The 19,512-nt window shown below is 47.6% G+C and overlaps 1 protein-coding gene across 1 annotated transcript in view; it reads right to left on the bottom strand.

The window, feature by feature from the left end:
- The window catches only part of LOC112237408 (mitogen-activated protein kinase 1), a 133,226-nt gene extending 121,955 nt beyond the window's left edge, over positions 1 to 11,271 (bottom strand). The window contains exon 1 of the mRNA XM_042320208.1: positions 10,839 to 11,271. Coding sequence (XP_042176142.1) covers positions 10,839 to 10,984 — 146 coding nt within the window. The 5' untranslated portion in view covers positions 10,985 to 11,271. The remainder of the gene's footprint in view (positions 1 to 10,838) is intronic.
- Positions 11,272 to 19,512: the final 8,241 nt, after the last annotated feature.

Below are 19,512 nucleotides of genomic sequence, written 5' to 3'. Positions count from 1 at the left end.
TCTCCCTCTCTACCCTTCTCCCTCTCTACCCTTCTCCCTCTCTCTCTACCCTTCTCCCCCTCTCTCTCTCTACCCTTCTCCCTCTCTCTCTACCCTTCTCCCTATCCCTCTCTCTCTACCCTTCTCCCTCTCTACCCTTCTCCCTCTCTACCCTTCTCCCTCTCTCTCTACCCTTCTCCCTCTCTCTCTACCCTTCTCCCTCTCTCTCTACCCTTCTCCCTCTCTCTCTACCCTTCTCCCTCTCTACCCTTCTCCCTCTCTTTCTACCCTTCTCCCTCCCTCTACCCTTCTCCCCCTCTCTCTCTACCCTTCTCCCTCTCTCTCTACCCTTCTCTCTCTACCCTTCTCCCTCTCTACCCTTCTCCCCCTCTACCCTTCTCCCCCTCTCTCTACCCTTCTCCCCCTCTCTCTACCCTTCTCCCCCTCTCTCTACCCTTCTCCCCCTCTCTCTACCCTTCTCCCCCTCTCTCTACCCTTCTCCCCCTCTCTCTACCCTTCTCCCCCCTCTCTACCCTTCTCCCCCTCTCTACCCTTCTCCCCCCTCTCTCTACCCTTCTCCCTCCCTCTCTCTACCCTTCTCCCTCTCTACCCTTCTCCCTCTCTACCCTTCTCCCTCTCTACCCTTCTCCCTCTCTACCCTTCTCCCTCTCTACCCTTCTCCCTCTCTACCCTTCTCCCTCTCTCTACCCTTCTCCCTCTCTCTACCTCTCTACCCTTCTCCCCTCTCTACCCTTCTCCCTACCCTTCTCCCTCTCTCTACCCTTCTCCCTCTCTCTACCCCTCTCTACCCTTCTCTCTACCCTTCTCCCTCTCTCTCTACCCTTCTCCCCCTCTCTCTCTACCCTTCTCCCCCTCTACCCTTCTCCCCCTCTCTCTCTACCCTTCTCCCCCTCTCTCCTCTACCCTTCTCCCTCGCTCTACCCTTCTCTCTCTCTCTCTCTACCCTTCTCCCTCGCTCTCTCTCTACCCTTCTCCCTCGCTCTCTCTCTCTACCCTTCTCCCTCGCTCTCTCTCTCTACCCTTCTCCCTCGCTCTCTCTCTCTACCCTTCTCCCTCGCTCTCTCTCTCTACCCTTCTCCCTCGCTCTCTCTCTCTACCCTTCTCCCTCGCTCTCTCTCTCTACCCTTCTCCCTCGCTCTCTCTCTCTACCCTTCTCCCTCGCTCTCTCTCTCTACCCTTCTCCCTCGCTCTCTCTCTCTACCCTTCTCCCTCGCTCTCTCTCTCTACCCTTCTCCCTCGCTCTCTCTCTACCCTTCTCCCTCGCTCTCTCTCTCTACCCTTCTCCCTCGCTCTCTCTCTCTCTACCCTTCTCCCTCGCTCTCTCTCTCTACCCTTCTCCCTCGCTCTCTCTCTCTACCCTTCTCCCCTCGCTCTCTCTCTCTACCCTTCTCCCTCGCTCTCTCTCTCTACCCTTCTCCCTCCCTCTCTCTACCCTTCTCCCTCTCTCTCTCTCCCCATCTCCCTCCCTCTCTCTCTACCCATCTCCCTCCCTCTCTCCCCCTCTCCCTCCCTCTCTACCCTTCTCTCTCCCTCTCTCTACCCATCTCCCTCCCTCTCTACCCTTCTCTCTCTCTCTACCATTCTCCCTCTCCCTCCCTCCTCTCCCTACCCTTCTCTCCCTCTCCCTACCCTTCCCTCTCTCTCCCTCCCTCTCCTTCTCTCTCTCCCTCCCTCTCCCTACCTCTCCCTACCCTTCTCTCTCTCCCTCCCTCTCCCTACCCTTCTCTCTCTCCCTCCCTCTCCCTACCCTTCTCTCTCCCTCCCTCTCCCTACCCTTCTCTCTCCCCCTCCCTTCTACCCCTACCCTTCTCTCTCCCCCTCCCTACCCTTCTCTCTCTCCCCCTTCTCTCTCTCTCCCCTCCCCTACCCTTCTCTCTCTCTATCTCCCTACCCTTCTCTCTCTCTCTCTCCCTACCCTTCTCTCTCTCTCCCTCTCCCTACCCTTCTCTCTCTCTCCCTCTCCCTACCCTTCTCTCTCTTCCTCTCCCTCTCCCTACCCTTCTCTCTCTCCCTCCCTCTCCCTACCCTTCTCTCTCTCCCTCCCTCTCCCTACCCTTCTCTCTCTCCCTCCCTCTCCCTACCCTTCTCTCTCTCCCTCCCTCTCCCTACCCTTCTCTCCTCCCTCTCTCCTACCCTTCTCTCCCTCTCCCTCCCTTCTCTCTCCCTCCCTCTCCCTACCCTTCTCTCTCTCTCTCCCTCCCCTTCTCTCTCCCTCCCTCTCCCTACCCTTCTCTCTCTCTCCCTCCCTCCCTCCCTCCCTTCTCTCTCTCTCTCTCCCTCCCTCTCCCTACCCTTCTCTCTCTCTCTCTCTCCCTCCCTCTCCCTACCCTTCTCTCTCCCTCCCTCCCTCCCTCCCTCCCCTACCCTTCTCTCTCCCTCCCTACCCTTCTCTCTCCCTACCCCTCTCTCTCCCTCTCCCTACCCTTCTCTCTCCCTCTCCCTCTCCTTCTCTCTCCCTCTCCCTACCCTTCTCTCTCCCTCTCCCTACCCTTCTCTCTCCCTCTCCTACCCTTCTCTCTCCCTCTCCCTACCCTTCTCTCTCCCTCTCCCTACCCTTCTCTCTCCCTCTCCCTACCCTTCTCTCTCCCTCTCCCTCTCCCTACCCTTCTCTCTCCCTCTCCCTCCCTCTCCCTCTCCCTCTCTCTCCCCTCTCCCTCTCTCTCCCTCCCTTCTCTCTCCCTCTCCTTCTCTCTCCCTCTCCCTACCCTTCTCTCTCCCTCTCCTTCTCTCTCCCTCTCCCTACCCTTCTCTCTCCCTCTCCCTCTCCCTACCCTTCTCTCTCCCTCTCCCTCTCCCTAGACTTCTCTCTCCCTCTCCCTCTCCCCTTCTCTCCTCTCCCTAGCCTTCTCTCTCCCTCTCCCTAGCCTTCTCTCTCCCTCTCCCTAGCCTTCTCTCTCCCTCTCCCTCTCCCTAGCCTTCTCTCTCCCTCTCCCTCTCCCTAGCCTTCTCTCTCTCCCTCTCCCTAGCCTTCTCTCTCTCCCTCTCCCTAGCCTTCTCTCTCTCCCTCTCCCTAGCCTTCTCTCTCTCCCTCTCCCTAGCCTTCTCTCTCCCCTCTCTACCCTTCTCTCTCACCCTCTCCATACCCTTCTCTCTCACCCTCTCCCTACCCTTCTCTCTCACCCTCTCCCTACCCTTCTCTCTCTCCCTCTCCCTACCCTTCTCTCTCTCCCTCTCCCTACCCTTCTCTCTCTCTCTCTCCTCCCTACCCTTCTCTCTCTCCCTCTCCCTACCCTTCTCTCTCTCCCTCTCCCTACCCTTCTCTCTCTCCTCTCCCTACCCTTCTCTCTCTCCCTCTCCCTACCCTTCTCTCTCTCCCTCTCCCTACCCTTCTCTCTCTCCCTCTCCCTACCCTTCTCTCTCTCCCTCTCCCTACCCTTCTCTCTCTCCTTCTCCCTACCCTTCTCTCTCTCGCTCTCTCTACCCATCTCTTTCTTCATTACAAACCCTCTTTCTCCCTCCCTTCTGTTTATATCCCTTCTCTCAATTCAATCTCTACCCTTCCCTCCCTTGTAACAGAAACAAGAAGAACAGATGGGCCTCCTCAAGGTACCTGAGACTAGAAGAACAGATGGGCCTACTCAAGGTACCTGAGACTAGAAGAACAGATGGGCCTCCTCACGGTACCTGAGACTAGAACAGATGGACCTCCTCACGGTACCTGAGACTAGAACAGATGGACCTCCTCGCGGTACCTGAGACTAGAACAGATGGGCCTCCTCGCGGTACCTGAGACTAGAACAGATGGGCCTCCTCGCGGTACCTGAGACTAGAACAGATGGGCCTCCTCGCGGTACCTGAGACTAGAACAGATGGGCCTCCTCACGGTACCTGAGACTAGAAGAACAGATGGACCTCCTCACGGTACCTGAGACTAGAAGAACAGATGGACCTCCTCACGGTACCTGAGACTAGAAGAACAGATGGGCCTCCTCACGGTACCTGAGACTAGAACAGATGGACCTCCTCACGGTACCTGAGACTAGAAGAACAGATGGGCCTCCTCGCGGTACCTGAGACTAGAACAGATGGACCTCCTCACGGTACCTGAGACTAGAAGAACAGATGGGCCTCCTCAAGGTACCTGAGACTAGAAGAACAGATGGGCCTACTCAAGGTACCTGAGACTAGAAGAACAGATGGGCCTCCTCACGGTACCTGAGACTAGAAGAACAGATGGACCTCCTCACGGTACCTGAGACTAGAAGAACAGATGGGCCTCCTCACGGTACCTGAGACTAGAAGAACAGATGGACCTCCTCAAGGTACCTGAGACTAGAAGAACAGATGGGCCTCCTCACGGTACCTGAGACTAGAAGAACAGATGGGCCTCCTCACAGTACCTGAGACTAGAAGAACAGATGAGCCTCCTCACGGTACCTGAGACTAGAAGAACAGATGGGCCTCCTCACGGTACCTGAGACTAGAAGAACAGATGGGCCTCCTCACGGTACAAGAGACTAGAAGAACAGATGGGCCTGCTCACGGTACCTGAGACTAGAAGAACAGATGGGCCTCCTCAAGGTACCTGAGACTAGAAGAACAGATGGGCCTACTCACGGTACCTGAGACTAGAAGAACAGATGGGCCTCCTCACGGTACCTGAGACTAGAAGAACAGATGGGCCTCCTCACGGTACCTGAGACTAGAAGAACAGATGGGCCTCCTCACGGTACCTGAGACTAGAAGAAAAGATGGACTTCCTCACGGTACCTGAGACAAGAACAGATGGGCCTCCTCACGGTACCTGAGACTAGAACAGATGGGCCTCCTCACGGTACCTGAGACTAGAACAGATGGACCTCCTCACGGTACCTGAGACTAGAACAGATGGACCTCACAGTACCTGAGACTAGAACAGATGGGCCTCCTCACAGTACCTGAGACTAGAAAAACAGATGGACCTCCTCACGGTACCTGAGACTAGAAGAACAGATGGACCTCCTCACGGTACCTGAGACTAGAACAGATGGGCCTCCTCACGGTACCTGAGACTAGAACAGATGGGCCTCCTCACGGTACCTGAGACGAGAACAGATGGGCCTCCACACGGTACCTGAGACTAGAAGAAGAGATGGGCCTCCTCACAGTACCTGAGACTAGAAAAACAGATGGGCCTCCTCACAGTACCTGAGACTAGAAAAACAGATGGGCCTCCTCCACGGTACCTGAGACGACTAGAACAGATGGGCCTCCTCACGGTACCTGAGACTAGATGAACAGATGGACCTCCACACGGTACCTGAGACTAGAAGAACAGATGGGCCTCCTCACAGTACCTGAGACTAGAAGAACAGATGGGCCTCCTCACGGTACCTGAGACTAGAAGAACAGATGGAACTCCTCACGGTACCTGAGACTAGAAGAACAGATGGACCTCCTCACGGTACCTGAGACAAGAAGAACAGATGGGCCTCCTCACGGTACCTGAGACTAGAAGAACAGATGGGCCTCCTCACGGTACCTGAGACTAGAAGAACAGATGGACCTCCTCACGGTACCTGAGACTAGAAGAACAGATGGACCTCCTCACGGTACCTGAGACTAGAAGAACAGAAGGACCTCCTCACGGTACCTGAGACTCCATTTGCTGACACCTCCCACTATTTCTCAATGAGCTAAAACACACACTTTGTGGTTGTGTTTGCGTGTGTGTGTGAGAGAGACAGACTGCAAGTGACTACACACTAACAATCTTGGTGGGACTTGCAGTGTATGATGTAGACTGCTATTGAGTGAGAGATTCTATTTACAGTAGATGACACATGTAGACTGCTATTGAGTGAGATTCTATTTACAGTAGATGACACATGTAGACTGCTATTGAGTGAGATTCTATTTACAGTAGATGACACATGTAGACTGCTATTGAGTGAGAGATTCTATTTACAGTAGATGACACATGTAGACTGCTATTGAGTGAGATTCTATTTACAGTAGATGACACATGTAGACTGCTATTGAGTGAGAGATTCTATTTACAGTAGATGACATATGTAGACTGCTCTATTTACAGTAGATGACATATGTAGACTGCTATTGAGATTCTCGACTATTGAGTGAGATTCTATTTACAGTAGATGACACATGTAGACTGCTATTGAGTGAGAGATTCTATTTACAGTAGATGACATATGTAGACTGCTCTCGACTAGAGGTCGACCGATTATGATTTTTCAACGCCGATACCGATTATTGGAGGACCAAAACAGCCGATACCGATTAATCTGACGGTTTTTATTTATTTATTTAGCCTCAAATAAATAATGAAACACGTTCAATTTGGTTTAAATTATGCAAAAACAAAGTGTTGGAGAATAAATTAATATGTGTCATTTATGTGCCATGTAAAAATGTGCCATGTAAAAAAGGTAACGTTTCAGTTCCTTGCTCAGAACATATGAAAGTTGGTGGTTCCTTTTAACATGAGACTTCAATATTCCAAAGTAAGAGGTTTTAGGTTGTAGTTAATATAGTATTTATAGGACTATTTCTCTCTATACCATTTGTATTTCATATACCTTTGACTATTGGATATTCTTATAGGCACTTTAGTATTGCCAGTGTAACAGTATAGCTTCCGTCCCCCTCCTCGCCCCTACCTGGGCTCGAACCAGGAACACATCGACAACAGCCACACTCGAAGCATCGTTACCCATCGCTCAACAAAAGCCTAAAAAAGCCTTACTACCCTCTCCACTACTGTTCCATCGATGTGGACACCCCCCTATCCACATCAATGGAACAGTAGTGGAGAGGGTAGTAAGTTAAGTTCCTCGGCATACACATCACAGACAAACTGAATTGGTCCACCCACACAGACAGCATCGTGAAGAAAGTGCAGCAGCGCCTCTTCAACCTCAGGAGGCTGAAGAAATTCGGCTTGTCACCAAAAGCACTCACAAACTTCTACAGATGCACAATCGAGAGCATCCTGTCAGGCTGTATCACCGCCTGGTACGGCAACTGCTCTGCCCACAACCGTAAGGCTCTCCAGAGGGTAGTGAGGTCTGCACAACGCATCACCGGGGGCAAACTACCTGCCCTCCAGGACACCTACACCACCCGATGTTACAGGAAGGCCATAAAGATCATCAAGGACAACAACCACCCGAGCCACTGCCTGTTCACCCCGCTATCATCCAGAAGGCGAGGTCAGTACAGGTGCATCAAAGCTGGGACCGAGAGACTGAAAAACAGCTTCTATCTCAAGGCCATCAGACTGTTAAACAGCCACCACTAACATTGAGTGGCTGCTGCCAACACACTGACTCAACTCCAGCCACTTTAATAATGGGAATTGATGGGAATTGATGTAAAATACATCACTAGCCACTTTAAACAATGCTACCTAATATAATGTTTACATACCCTACATTATTCATCTCATATGTATACGTATATACTGTACTCTATATCATCTACTGCATCCTTATGTAATACAGTATCACTAGCCACTTTAACTATGCCACTTTGTTTACATACTCATCTCATATGTATATAGTGTACTCAATACCATCTCCTGTATCTTGCCTATGCTGCTCTGTACCATCACTCATTCATATATCCTTATGTACATATTCTTTATCCCCTTACACTGTGAATAAGACAGTAGTTTTGGAATTGTTAGCTAGATTACTTGTTGGTTATTACTGCATTGTCGGAACTAGAAGCACAAGCATTTCGCTACTCTCGCACTAACATCTGCTAACCATGTGTATGTGACAAATAAAATGTGATTTGATTTGAAGCCGCGGCCTTGCAGCACAAGGGGAATAACTACTCCAAATCTAAATGTGGGTGGCATCACTAAGTCTAAATATTCCTGTTACATTGCACAACCTTCAATGTATGTCATAATTACGTAAAATTCTGGCAAATTAGTTCGCAATGAGCCAGGCAGCGCAAACTGTTGCATATACCCCGACTCTACGTGCAATGAACGCAAGAGAAGTGACACAATTTCACCTGGTTAATATTGCCTGCTAACCTGGATTAGTAGTTATAACATGTGATTATGATTGATTGTTTTTTTATAAGATAAGTTTAATGCTAGCTAGCAATTTACCTTGGCTTCTACTGCATTCGCGTAACAGGCAGGCTACTTGTGGAGTGCAATGGTTAGAGCGTTGGACTAGTTAACTGTGCGGTTGCAAGATTGGATCCCCTGATCTGACAAGGTGAAAATCTCTCGTTCTGCCCCTGAACAAAGCAGTTAACCCACAGTTCCTAGGCCATCATTGAAAATAAGAATGTGTTCTTAACTGACTTGCCTAGTTAAATAAAGATATATAAAAAATAAAAATTTAATAATAATAATTTTAAAAAATAAAGTAAATCGGAAATCGGCGCCCAAAAATACCGATTTCCGATTGTTATGAAAACTTGAAATCGGCCCTAATTAAATTGGTAATTCCAATTAAATCGGTCGACCTCTACTCGAGTGAGATTCTATTTACAGTAGATGACACATGTAGACTGCAATTGAGTGAGAGAGATTCTATTTACAGTAGATGCCACATGTAGACTGCTATTGAGAGAGAGAGATTCTATTTACAGTAGATGACACATGTAGACTGCTATTGAGAGAGAGATTCTATTTAAATTCTAGATGTGATGTTACAAACCAGGTACTATATTACAGTGTCACTACTGTTTATGAAAAGTTAATGAATAACAACTTTCATAACACTACTGAGGTTTACAACTAGTCTAGTGGAGGAGAGAGAACTAGTAGCTGGTGGTGGTAATACACCATTAACATGGGGTTTAACGGCGGTTGGCATCCGATCGAAGAAGAAGGTACAGAGCTGAATGGTCGCGTCACACCCTCCATTAGGGCTCCACACTTTCAGATCAAGCATTACACTGGCTCATACACTGCCCCTATACAAACGCCTTCTCGCATCAGCACCCTGATCACCATCTACAAAACAACGTGAACGACTGAATTCTGCAGTTGTATGTGTTTTACCGAAACCAGCAACTCTGAAAAAATGTTTAGAGTTTTCTTGAGAACTAGTTTAAGGCCTGCTGACAGATTAGGACATTTGATTTCAGGTTTTAAAAGAAGCATGCAGGCATTGAGTATTTATTTTCTTAAGAGGCAGACAGCTAGTATCAGCTTGAGCTGTGGTTATTTTTGATAAATCACTCAGTGATGGACATCGCCGACATGTTGGTTTAATGAAAAGTTTATAAAATTAAAGATACATTAATTGTCGAGTCAAAATGATAGGCTATATTTATTTTTAAAAACTGTGTGACATTAAAATCCAAAATTTGTCATATGCGCCGAAATAGTGCTGAAACACTTAATTAATGGAATACGAAATGTATCGGCGTTAGAGTTGGCAAAGCCTAGTTGACCCAAGATCAACAAGTAACAAGAGCCTTCACTCACTGGACTAGAAGTAACAAGAGCCTTCACTCACTGGACGAGAAGTAACAAGAGCCTTCACTCACTGGACTAGAAGTAACAAGAGCCTTCACTCACTGGAGGAGAAGTAACAAGAGCCTTCACTCACTGGACTAGACGTAACAAGAGCCTTCACTCACTGGACGAGAAGTAATAAGAGCCTTCACTCACTGGAGGAGAAGTAACAAGAGCCTTCACTCACTGGACTAGAAGTAACAAGAGCCTTCACTCACTGGACTAGAAGTAACACGAGCCTTCACTCACTGGAGGAGAAGTAACACGAGCCTTCACTCACTGGAGGAGAAGTAACAAGAGCCTTCACTCACTGGACTAGAAGTAACAAGAGCCTTCACTCACTGGAGGAGAAGTAATAAGAGCCTTCACTCACTGGACTAGAAGTAACAAGAGCCTTCACTCACTGGACTAGAAGTAACAAGAGCCTTCACTCACTGGAGGAGAAGTAACAAGAGCCTTCACTCACTGGACGAGAAGTAACAAGAGCCTTCACTCACTGGACTAGAAGTAACAAGAGCCTTCACTCACTGGACTAGAAGTAACAAGAGCCTTCACTCACTGGAGGAGAAGTAACAAGAGCCTTCACTCACTGGACTAGAAGTAACAAGAGCCTTCACTCACTGGAGGAGAAGTAACAAGAGCCTTCACTCACTGGACTAGAAGTAACAAGAGCCTTCACTCACTGGACTAGAAGTAACAAGAGCCTTCACTCACTGGACTAGAAGTAACAAGAGCCTTCACTCACTGGAGGAGAAGTAATAAGAGCCTTCACTCACTGGACTAGAAGTAACAAGAGCCTTCACTCACTGGAGGAGAAGTAACAAGAGCCTTCACTCACTGGACTAGAAGTAACAAGAGCCTTCACTCACTGGACTAGATGTAACCAGAGCCTTCACTCACTGGACTAGAAGTAACAAGAGCCTTCACTCACTGGACTAGAAGTAACAAGAGCCTTCACTCACTGGACTAGATGTAACCAGAGCCTTCACTCACTGGACTAGAAGTAACAAGAGCCTTCACTCACTGGACTAGAAGTAACAAGACCCTTCACTCACTGGACTAGAAGTAACAAGAGCCTTCACTCACTGGACTAGATGTAACCAGAGCCTTCACTCACTGGACTAGAAGTAACAAGACCCTTCACTCACTGGACTAGATGTAACCAGAGCCTTCACTCACTGGACTAGAAGTAACAAGACCCTTCACTCACTGGACTAAAGGCACAATATCAACACAGCAACAAATGTATCAAAACCAGAGATTCCACGTTACAATGTGTCAGTAAAGATATGAGTTAGGCAGATAATTCTAGACAGTCTACAAAGTAACCAACCCTGGTTTATGAACGTCAGTAACGATGAGAGGCTACATGTCTGCCTTTATGGTATGCTACGGAAATATTTCTTACCACACCATTCCATAGGCGCCCTCGCCAATATAGGAGAGATTGTGGTAGCGAGGGCCGACATCGAAGGCCTGTCCTCGGACTAACTCAGCGCCAGATCCGGGGTTGGGGCCGCTGCCAGCACTGGCAGATACTGCTGCTGTCGCCATTGTGAAAACTAGCTGTATTTTTAACACGTTCTCCACAGCCAAAAAGAAAGGGAAAATACGAAAAGTCACCTCTGTAATAACGTTATACAACACAGTGAGACTTTATGAAGTCCTCAGTAACGGCGAAAGAGAGTAAGAAAAGTAATTTGTCCGCTCCTCGGCGCTATAACGTGTACAAAGCCTGATTCCACTGACTGCAGTCTGCTAGCTACTGCAAGAGCATGGGTGTATTCATTTACGCCGATTCTGTTGCGAAATTTTTGGTCTGTTGCAAAACCTTTTGCAACAGAAAGCGTTTACTCCCAACGTAAAACGTTTTGCAACGAAAACGAGGGCTTCTATTTGACACATTCAGGTAGGCCCCTCCCCGTTTCCTTCCGTTTGCTCTGTTTGCTTCTTACACGCGGTAAACGGTTTCCGTTGCAAGACGTAATGAATACACAGAGCTGAGCCGAGGCTGCTGCAGGAAATAACGGAGTGCGTCATGTGATCAAGGAGGCAAGACAAGATCGACAACCTCGCTGTGAGAAGATCTTTAACATCACCCGGATAAATCAAACTCATTATAACACAAATGACCTTTGTCTACAGATTAGGCCCATGAGGATGAAGATTACTAGGCACAACCCTTTAGGATAATATCAGATATTCTTACATGCAGGTCTATATTTATTGCATGACTGCAAATTATAGATTGACATGAATTGCCTACAACCACTGTTGTCCATAATGAGTATGTATTATTGTGGATTATCATGATGATAATCTGAGTATGTATTATTGTGGATTATCATGATGATAATCTGAGATTATTGAATCATTATGAGGGGTTAATCTCTGATCTTCAGATTGAGGCAGTTGGCAGTTCCTGGAGTGCGGTACCAGAAAAATAACCTCTCACTCAACGTCAACAAAACAAAGGAGCTGATCGTGGACTTCAGGAAACAGCAGAGGGTGCACCCCCCTATCTACATCAACCGGACCGCAGTGGAGAAGGTGGAAAGCTTAAAATTCCTCTGTGTACACATCACGGACAAACTGAAATGGTCCACCCACACAAACAGTGTGGTGAAGAAGGCGCAACAGCGCTTCTTCAACCTCAGGAGGTTTAAGAAATTTGTCTTGGCACCTAAAACCCTCACAAACTTTTACAGACGCACAATTGAGAGCATCCTGTCGGACTATATCACCGTCTGGTACGGCAACTGTCCAACTCATCCCCAGGGGCAAACTACCTGCCCTCCAGGACACCTACAGCACCCGATGTCACAGGAAGGCCAAAAAGATCATCAAGGACAACAACCACCCAAGCCACTGCCTGTTTACCCCGCCATACAATATTCTACTGTATTTTAATATATGGCGCTCCGACATTGCTCGTCCAAATATTTATATTTTCTAAATTCATCATTCCTTTACTTAGATGTGTGTGTATTGTTGTGAAATTGTTAGATATTACTGCACTGTCGGAGCTAGGAACACAAGCATTTCGTTACACCTGCAATAACATCTGCTAAACATGTGACAAATAACATTTGATTTTGATTGGGCATTGATCTTTTTTCTTACAGATCTCAGAAGAAAAACTATTTCCACTTCAACCCATCAATAGATGAATGACCCTGTCCAGAAACAGCTCCAAGGTGGCCTACTTGTGTAGATCTGAGAGGATTGGACAGGTATAAGAAACACGGATGTTGCCCCACCTTGCCCTCAAATATACAAGGTGGAAGTTAATAATGCTTATTATTCTCTCAGATCTACCACTATCTAGGACCTGGGAAGGGTCTCAGATCTACCAGTACCTAGGACAGGTCTATGTTTGTCTACCAGTACTTAAGACATAGGCAGGGTCTATGGTTGTCTGAATAGTATAGTGGTCACAGAGAAAATGTGGTATTTTGTGCATTTTGTGCTGTCTGCAACTAAATTGGAAAACAAACATAAAGGTAGAAGAATGGATGTGGTCAAAGTCACAGGTATTGTGGTTGTTTGTACAATGGTCATTATGGCCAAACAGTTCTATTTTTGTTTCATCAGACCAGAGGACATTTCTCCACAATGTACGATCTTTGTCCCCATATGCAGTTGCAAACCGTAGTCTGGCTTTTTTACGGTGGTTTCGGATCAGTGGCTTCTTCCTTGCTGAGCGGCCTTTCAGGTTATGTCGATATAGGACTCATTTCACTGTGGATATAGATACTTTTACCTGTTTCCTCCATATCTTCACAAGGTCCTTTGTTGTTGTTCTGGGATTGATTTGCACTTTTCACACCAAAGTACATTAATCTCTAGGAGACAGAACGCATCTACGTCCTGAGCGGTATGACGGCTGCGTGGTCCCATGGTGTTTATACTTGCTCGCTATTGTTTGTACAGATGAGCGTGGTACCTTCAGGTGTTTGGAAATGGCTCCCAAGGATGAACCAGACTTGTGGAAGTCTACAATTTTTTTTCCGAGGTCTTGGCTTATTTCTTTTGATTTCCCCATGATGTCAAGCAAAGAGGCACTGAGTTTGAAGGTAGGCCTTGAAAGACATCCACAGGTACACCTCCAATTGACTCAAATTATGCCAATTAGCCTATCAGAAGCTTCTAAAGCCATGACATCATTTTCTGGAATTTTCCAAGCTGTTTACAGGCACAGTCAACTTAGTGTATGTAAACTTCTGACCCACTGGAATTGTGATACAGTGAATTATAAGTGAAATAATCTGCCTTTAAACAATTGTTGGAAAAATCACTTGCGTCATGCACAAAGTAGATGTCCTAACCGACTTGCCAAAACTATAGCTTGTTAACAAGAAATGTATGGAGTGGTTGAAAAACGAGTTAATGACTCCAACCTAAGTGTATGTTAACTTCAACTGTATATAGTATGGTGTGTACAGATAGTATAGACAGTATATTGAAAGAAAGGTGTTTACAGCAGTAGTTATATAGGATGAGCCCTGACTAGAATACACTATATACATATGAAGTGGGTAAAACAGTATGTAAACATGATTAAAGTGACCAGTGTTTAATGATTATGTATATAGGGCAGCAGCCTCTAAGGTGCAGGGTAGAGTACCGTGTGGTAGCCGGCTAGTAACAGTGTCTAAAGTTCAGGGCAAGTTACTGGGTACAGGCTGGATAGTGGTGACTATTTAACAGTCTAATGGCCTGGAGATAGAAGCTATTTTTCAGCCTCTCGGGTCCAAGCTTCGATTTACCTGTACTGCCTCTGCCTTCTGATGGTACTGGGAGAACAGGCCGTGGTTCAGGTGGCTGAGGTGCTTCCTGTGAGTGATGTGGTACTGGGAGAACAGGTGGCTGAGGTGCTTCCTGTGAGTGATGTGTTGAGTGGTACTGGGAGAACAGGTGGCTGAGGTCCTTCCTGTGAGTGATGTGTTGAGTGGTACTGGGAGAACAGGTGGCTGAGGTCCTTCCTGTGAGTGATGTGTTGAGTGGTACTGGGAGAACAGGTGGCTGAGGTCCTTCCTGTGAGTGATGTGTTGAGTGGTACTGGGAGAACAGGTGGCTGAGGTGCTTCCTGTGAGTGATGTGTTGAGTGGTACTGGGAGAACAGGTGGCTGAGGTGCTTCCTGTGAGTGATGTGTTGAGTGGTACTGGGAGAACAGGTGGCTGAGGTGCTTCCTGTGAGTGATGTGTTGAGTGGTACTGGGAGAACAGGTGGCTGAGGTGCTTCCTGTGAGTGATGTGTTGAGTGGTACTGGGAGAACAGGTGGCTGAGGTCCTTCCTGTGAGTGATGTGTTGAGTGGTACTGGGAGAACAGGTGGCTGAGGTGCTTCCTGTGAGTGATGTGTTGAGTGGTACTGGGAGAACAGGTGGCTGAGGTCCTTCCTGTGAGTGATGTGTTGAGTGGTACTGGGAGAACAGGTGGCTGAGGTCCTTCCTGTGAGTGATGTGTTGAGTGGTACTGGGAGAACAGGTGGCTGAGGTCCTTCCTGTGAGTGATGTGTTGAGTGGTACTGGGAGAACAGGTGGCTGAGGTCCTTCCTGTGAGTGATGTGTTGAGTGGTACTGGGAGAACAGGTGGCTGAGGTCCTTCCTGTGAGTGATGTGTTGAGTGGTACTGGGAGAACAGGTGGCTGAGGTCCTTCCTGTGAGTGATGTGTTGAGTGGTACTGGGAGAACAGGTGGCTGAGGTCCTTCCTGTGAGTGATGTGTTGAGTGCATGTCCATTTGTTGATTGTCTTCTGTTCGCCCCATAAGTCATGAAAGTGGTCGAATGGGTGAAGAGTGTCAATTCGTTAGTAGGCGAATTCCACCCATGTCAACGTAATTTACCTAATGTGAGTCTCATTTCATACAAGCACATTTGTTTCCACAACGGAGGAGGACGTGAGGAGTCGAGCAAAACTAATTGAGATTCTCCCCTATAGACGAGACCTTGGGACTCATGGCTGCATTTCCACAGGCAGCCCAATTCTGATGTTTTTTCTACTAATTGGTCTTTCGACCAATCACAGCAGCGCTTTTCACAGCAGCGCTTTTTTTCAAAGCTGATCTGATTGTTTAAAAGAACAATTTGTGAAAAAAATATCAGATTTGGGCTGCCCATGTAAACTTATGGGGCGGCAGGGTAGCCTAGTGGTTAGAGCGTTGGACTAGTAACTGAAAGGTTGCAACTTCAAATCCCCGAGCTGACAAGGTACAAATCTGTCGTTCTGCCCCTGAACAGGCAGTTAACCCACTGTTCCTAGGCCATCATTGAAAATAAGAATTTGTTCTTAACTGACTTGCCTAGTAAAATAAAGGAAAAATAAAAAAATAAAAAAATAATGGTGTAAAAGCAACCATGAAGGCCTATTGAGTGCTGCTTGTCAGCAGAGGGCGCTAAAATATCAAACTATGAAAAACAATCTCAGCTGCATCAAATTGGATTGAAATTTTGAAATGAATAACGCAAGTTTTTAATTGAATTATATAATATAAGTCATGTTATTACATAAATAAGTATCCTGTCTACTGTGTACTCTGATCGGCTCATATATGCAATTTATATGTATATATTCTCTGCATTATACAGGCCCCCTTTTTTAAATAGTTTTAAAAAATTTCATAAACACAAAAACCCTCGTAATAAAGTTGTGTTTTAATGCATTTCATTGGTGTAAAATGTTTCGACAATGAGAAGGTTTCTTTACGACAGCTATGCGTCACGTTTTGTGTACGTCATAGCCTGCACTGCGATTCTTTGAAGTTCATTAGATACGGGTTTTGTGGAGACTGGACTGCAGAACTATACAGAAAAACAGCAGGTTGCAGAAAAATAAATGATCTATTAAATCTTTCGTGTAAGAAAGAAGTGAACGAACGAAGTGTATATCCGTCATGCGCTAGTAGTTTGCTACAATATTGCTTTTGCACTGCTTTATTTTGGAAACGAGTCATATGAGTTTGAAGTGAAGATGGCCGAGGGGAGGCTGATATCATCGTACCCTTTTCAGGATCCACAACTTTCACAAAGTTTGGACGCCACGGGGGACTCTGACAGAGAACATATTCAAGCTAAAAACGGACATGTTGCTGGCACCCCGGATGAGTCTTTCTCTCCGACGTCGGTCATTTATTTTAAAGAGGCGCTCAGTTCGGCCAACATCCGATTTGCAAAGACTGGACTGTCATCTCCCACTCCTGTTCAATATGAGTTCAATATCGAAAGAATGTCCAACAAAACGAAAAGTGAGTTTCAATAAATGTAATAATTTGGGTCTATAGTTAGAGTCTGTAGGTGGCTAGGTTACCCCCTAGAGTCTGTAGGTGGCTAGGTTACCCCCTAGAGTCTGTAGGTGGCTAGGTTACCCCCTAGAGTCTATAGGTGGCTTTACCCCCTAGAGTCTAGAGTCTGAGTCTGTAGGTGGCTAGGTTACCCCCTAGAGTCTGTAGGTGGCTAGGTTACCCCTAGAGTCTGTAGGTTACCCCTAGAGTCTATAGGTGGCTAGGTTACCCCTAGGTGGCTAGTCTGTAGGTGGCTAGGTTACCCCTAGAGTCTGTAGGTGGCTAGGTTACCCCCTAGGTGGCTAGTCTGTCTGTAGGTGGCTAGGTTACCCCCTAGAGTCTGTAGGTGGCTAGGTTACCCCCTGTAGGTGGCTAGGTTAGAGTCTGTAGGTGGCTAGGTTACCCCCTAGAGTCTACAGGTGGCTAGGTTACCCCTAGAGTCTGTAGGTGGCTAGAGTCTATAGGTGGCTAGGTTACCCCTAGAGTCTGTAGGTGGCTAGGTTAGAGTCTATAGGTGGCTAGGTTACCCCCTAGAGTCTATAGGTGGCTTACCCCTAGAGTTACCCCCCCTAGAGTCTACAGGTGGCTAGGTTACCCCCCCCCTAGAGTCTATAGGTGGCTAGAGAGTCTATAGGTGGTGGCTAGGTTACCCCCTAGAGTCTAGAGTCTAGGTGGCTAGGTTACCCCCTAGAGTCTATAGGTGGCTAGGTTACCCCCTAGGTGGCTAGTTACCCCCTAGAGTCTGTAGGTGGCTTAGAGTCTACCCCCCCTAGAGTCTGTAGGTGGCTAGGTTACCCCCTAGAGTCTGTAGGTGGCTAGGTTACCCCTAGAGTCTACAGGTGGTAGAGTCTGTAGGTGGCTAGGTTACCCCCTAGAGTCTGTAGGTGGCTAGGTTACCCCCTAGAGTCTGTAGGTGGCTAGGTTACCCCCTAGAGTCTGTCTGTAGGTGGCTAGGTTAGAGTCTATAGGTGGCTAGGTTACCCCTAGAGTCTGTAGGTGGCTAGGTTACCCCCTAGAGTCTATGGCTAGGTTACCCCTAGAGCTAGGTTACCCCCTAGGTAGAGTCTATAGGTGGCTAGGTTACCCCCTAGGTGGCTAGTCTATCTGTAGGTGGCTAGGAGTCTACCCCCCCTAGAGTCTATAGGTGGCTAGGTTACCCCTAGAGTCTAGAGTCTGTAGGTGGCTAGGTTACCCCCCTAGAGTCTACAGGTGGCTAGGTTACCCCCCCTAGAGTCTGTAGGTGGCTAGGTTAGAGTCTATAGGTGGCTAGGTTACCCCCTAGAGTCTACAGGTGGCTAGGTTACCCCCCCTAGAGTCTAGAGTCTACAGGGGGCTAGGTTACCCCCCTAGAGTCTGTAGGTGGCTAGGTTACCCCCTAGAGTCTATAGGTGGCTAGGTTACCCCCCCTAGAGTCTGTAGGTGGCTAGGTTACCCCCTAGGTGGCTAGTCTGTCTAGGTGGCTAGGTTACCCCCTAGAGTTACCCCCCTAGAGTCTGTAGGTGGCTAGGTTACCCCCTCTGTAGGTGGCTAGAGTCTATAGGTGGCTAGGTTACCTCTGTAGGTGGCTAGAGTCTGTAGGTGGCTAGGTTACCCCCTAGAGTCTGTAGGTGGCTAGGTTACCCCCCTAGAGTCTGTAGGTGGCTAGGTTACCCCCTAGGTGGCTAGGCTAGAGTCTGTAGGTGGCTAGGTTACCTCCTCTGTAGGTGGCTAGGCTAGAGTCTAGGTGGCTAGGTTACCCCCTAGGTGGCTAGGCTAGAGTCTGTAGGTGGCTAGGTTACCCCCTCCTGTAGGTGGCAGGTTACTAGAGTCTGATATCATCTACTGTATCTTGCCTATAGGTGGCTCTGTTACCATCACTCATTCTATATCCCCCTAGATGTACATATTCTTTATCCCCTTAGGTGGCTAGGTTACCTCCTGTATGACAGTAGGTTTTTTTAGAGGCTTAGGTGGCTAGGTTACCTGCTCGAGGCTATTAGGTGGCTAGGTTACAGAGGCTTGGTGGCTCGGGTTAACTATAGGTGGCTAGAAGGCTACAGGTGGCTAGGTTACCTCCTAGAGGCTATAGGTGGCTAGGTTACCTCCTAGAGGCTATTAACATCTGAGGCTAGGTGGCTAGGTTACATAGGTGGCTAGGTTACCTCCTAGGTAGGTGGCTACCTAGAGGCTATGACAAATAAAATTTGAGGCTATTTGATTTGAGGCTATAGGTGGCTAGGTGGCTAGGTTACCTCCTAGAGGCTATAGGTGGCTAGGTCACCTCCTAGAGGCTATAGGTGGCTAGGTTACCTCCTAGAGGCTATAGGTGGCTAGGTTACGTCCTAGAGTCAGATGAACACCTCTGGTCAGCTAATTCTGTGTCACCATGTCAGTAGTTGGTGTTGTGATGTAGCTGGTTAGCTAGGTAGTCATGTTAGCTAGCTTGTTGTCTATGCTGGTTGTTTGCATACCTGATGTGTATAATGTAAGGGAACAATACATGTTGTGGATAATATTTACAGAGTAGGTGAGGTCCATTCCTGAATGGCTGATCAGATTACATTGCAGCCTCAAAGGCGTTTTTGAGATCAAAGCGGGCCACGTTTGCAAATGTTTTGCAAATAATTGCTGGTGAGTTATTGCCCAGGTATAGCACATTTTTGGTAATTAATGAGAACCCCTCAAGTTATGGTGTGTGCATCACAGGCGGGTGTGTCAGTGGGCCTATGTCCTAAAAAATATTCTAACATGCTGACAAGGTGCGCCATCACACGCGTGTTGATTTTGTCCATCCACACCAGACACGATCAGGACATGGAGG

This window comes from Oncorhynchus tshawytscha, linkage group LG04 (assembly GCF_018296145.1).
Source record: "Oncorhynchus tshawytscha isolate Ot180627B linkage group LG04, Otsh_v2.0, whole genome shotgun sequence".
NCBI classification, from domain to species: Eukaryota; Metazoa; Chordata; class Actinopteri; order Salmoniformes; family Salmonidae; genus Oncorhynchus; species Oncorhynchus tshawytscha.
The sequence above is the reverse complement of the archived record's forward strand: the minus strand, read 5'-3'. Positions and strand labels throughout refer to the sequence as shown.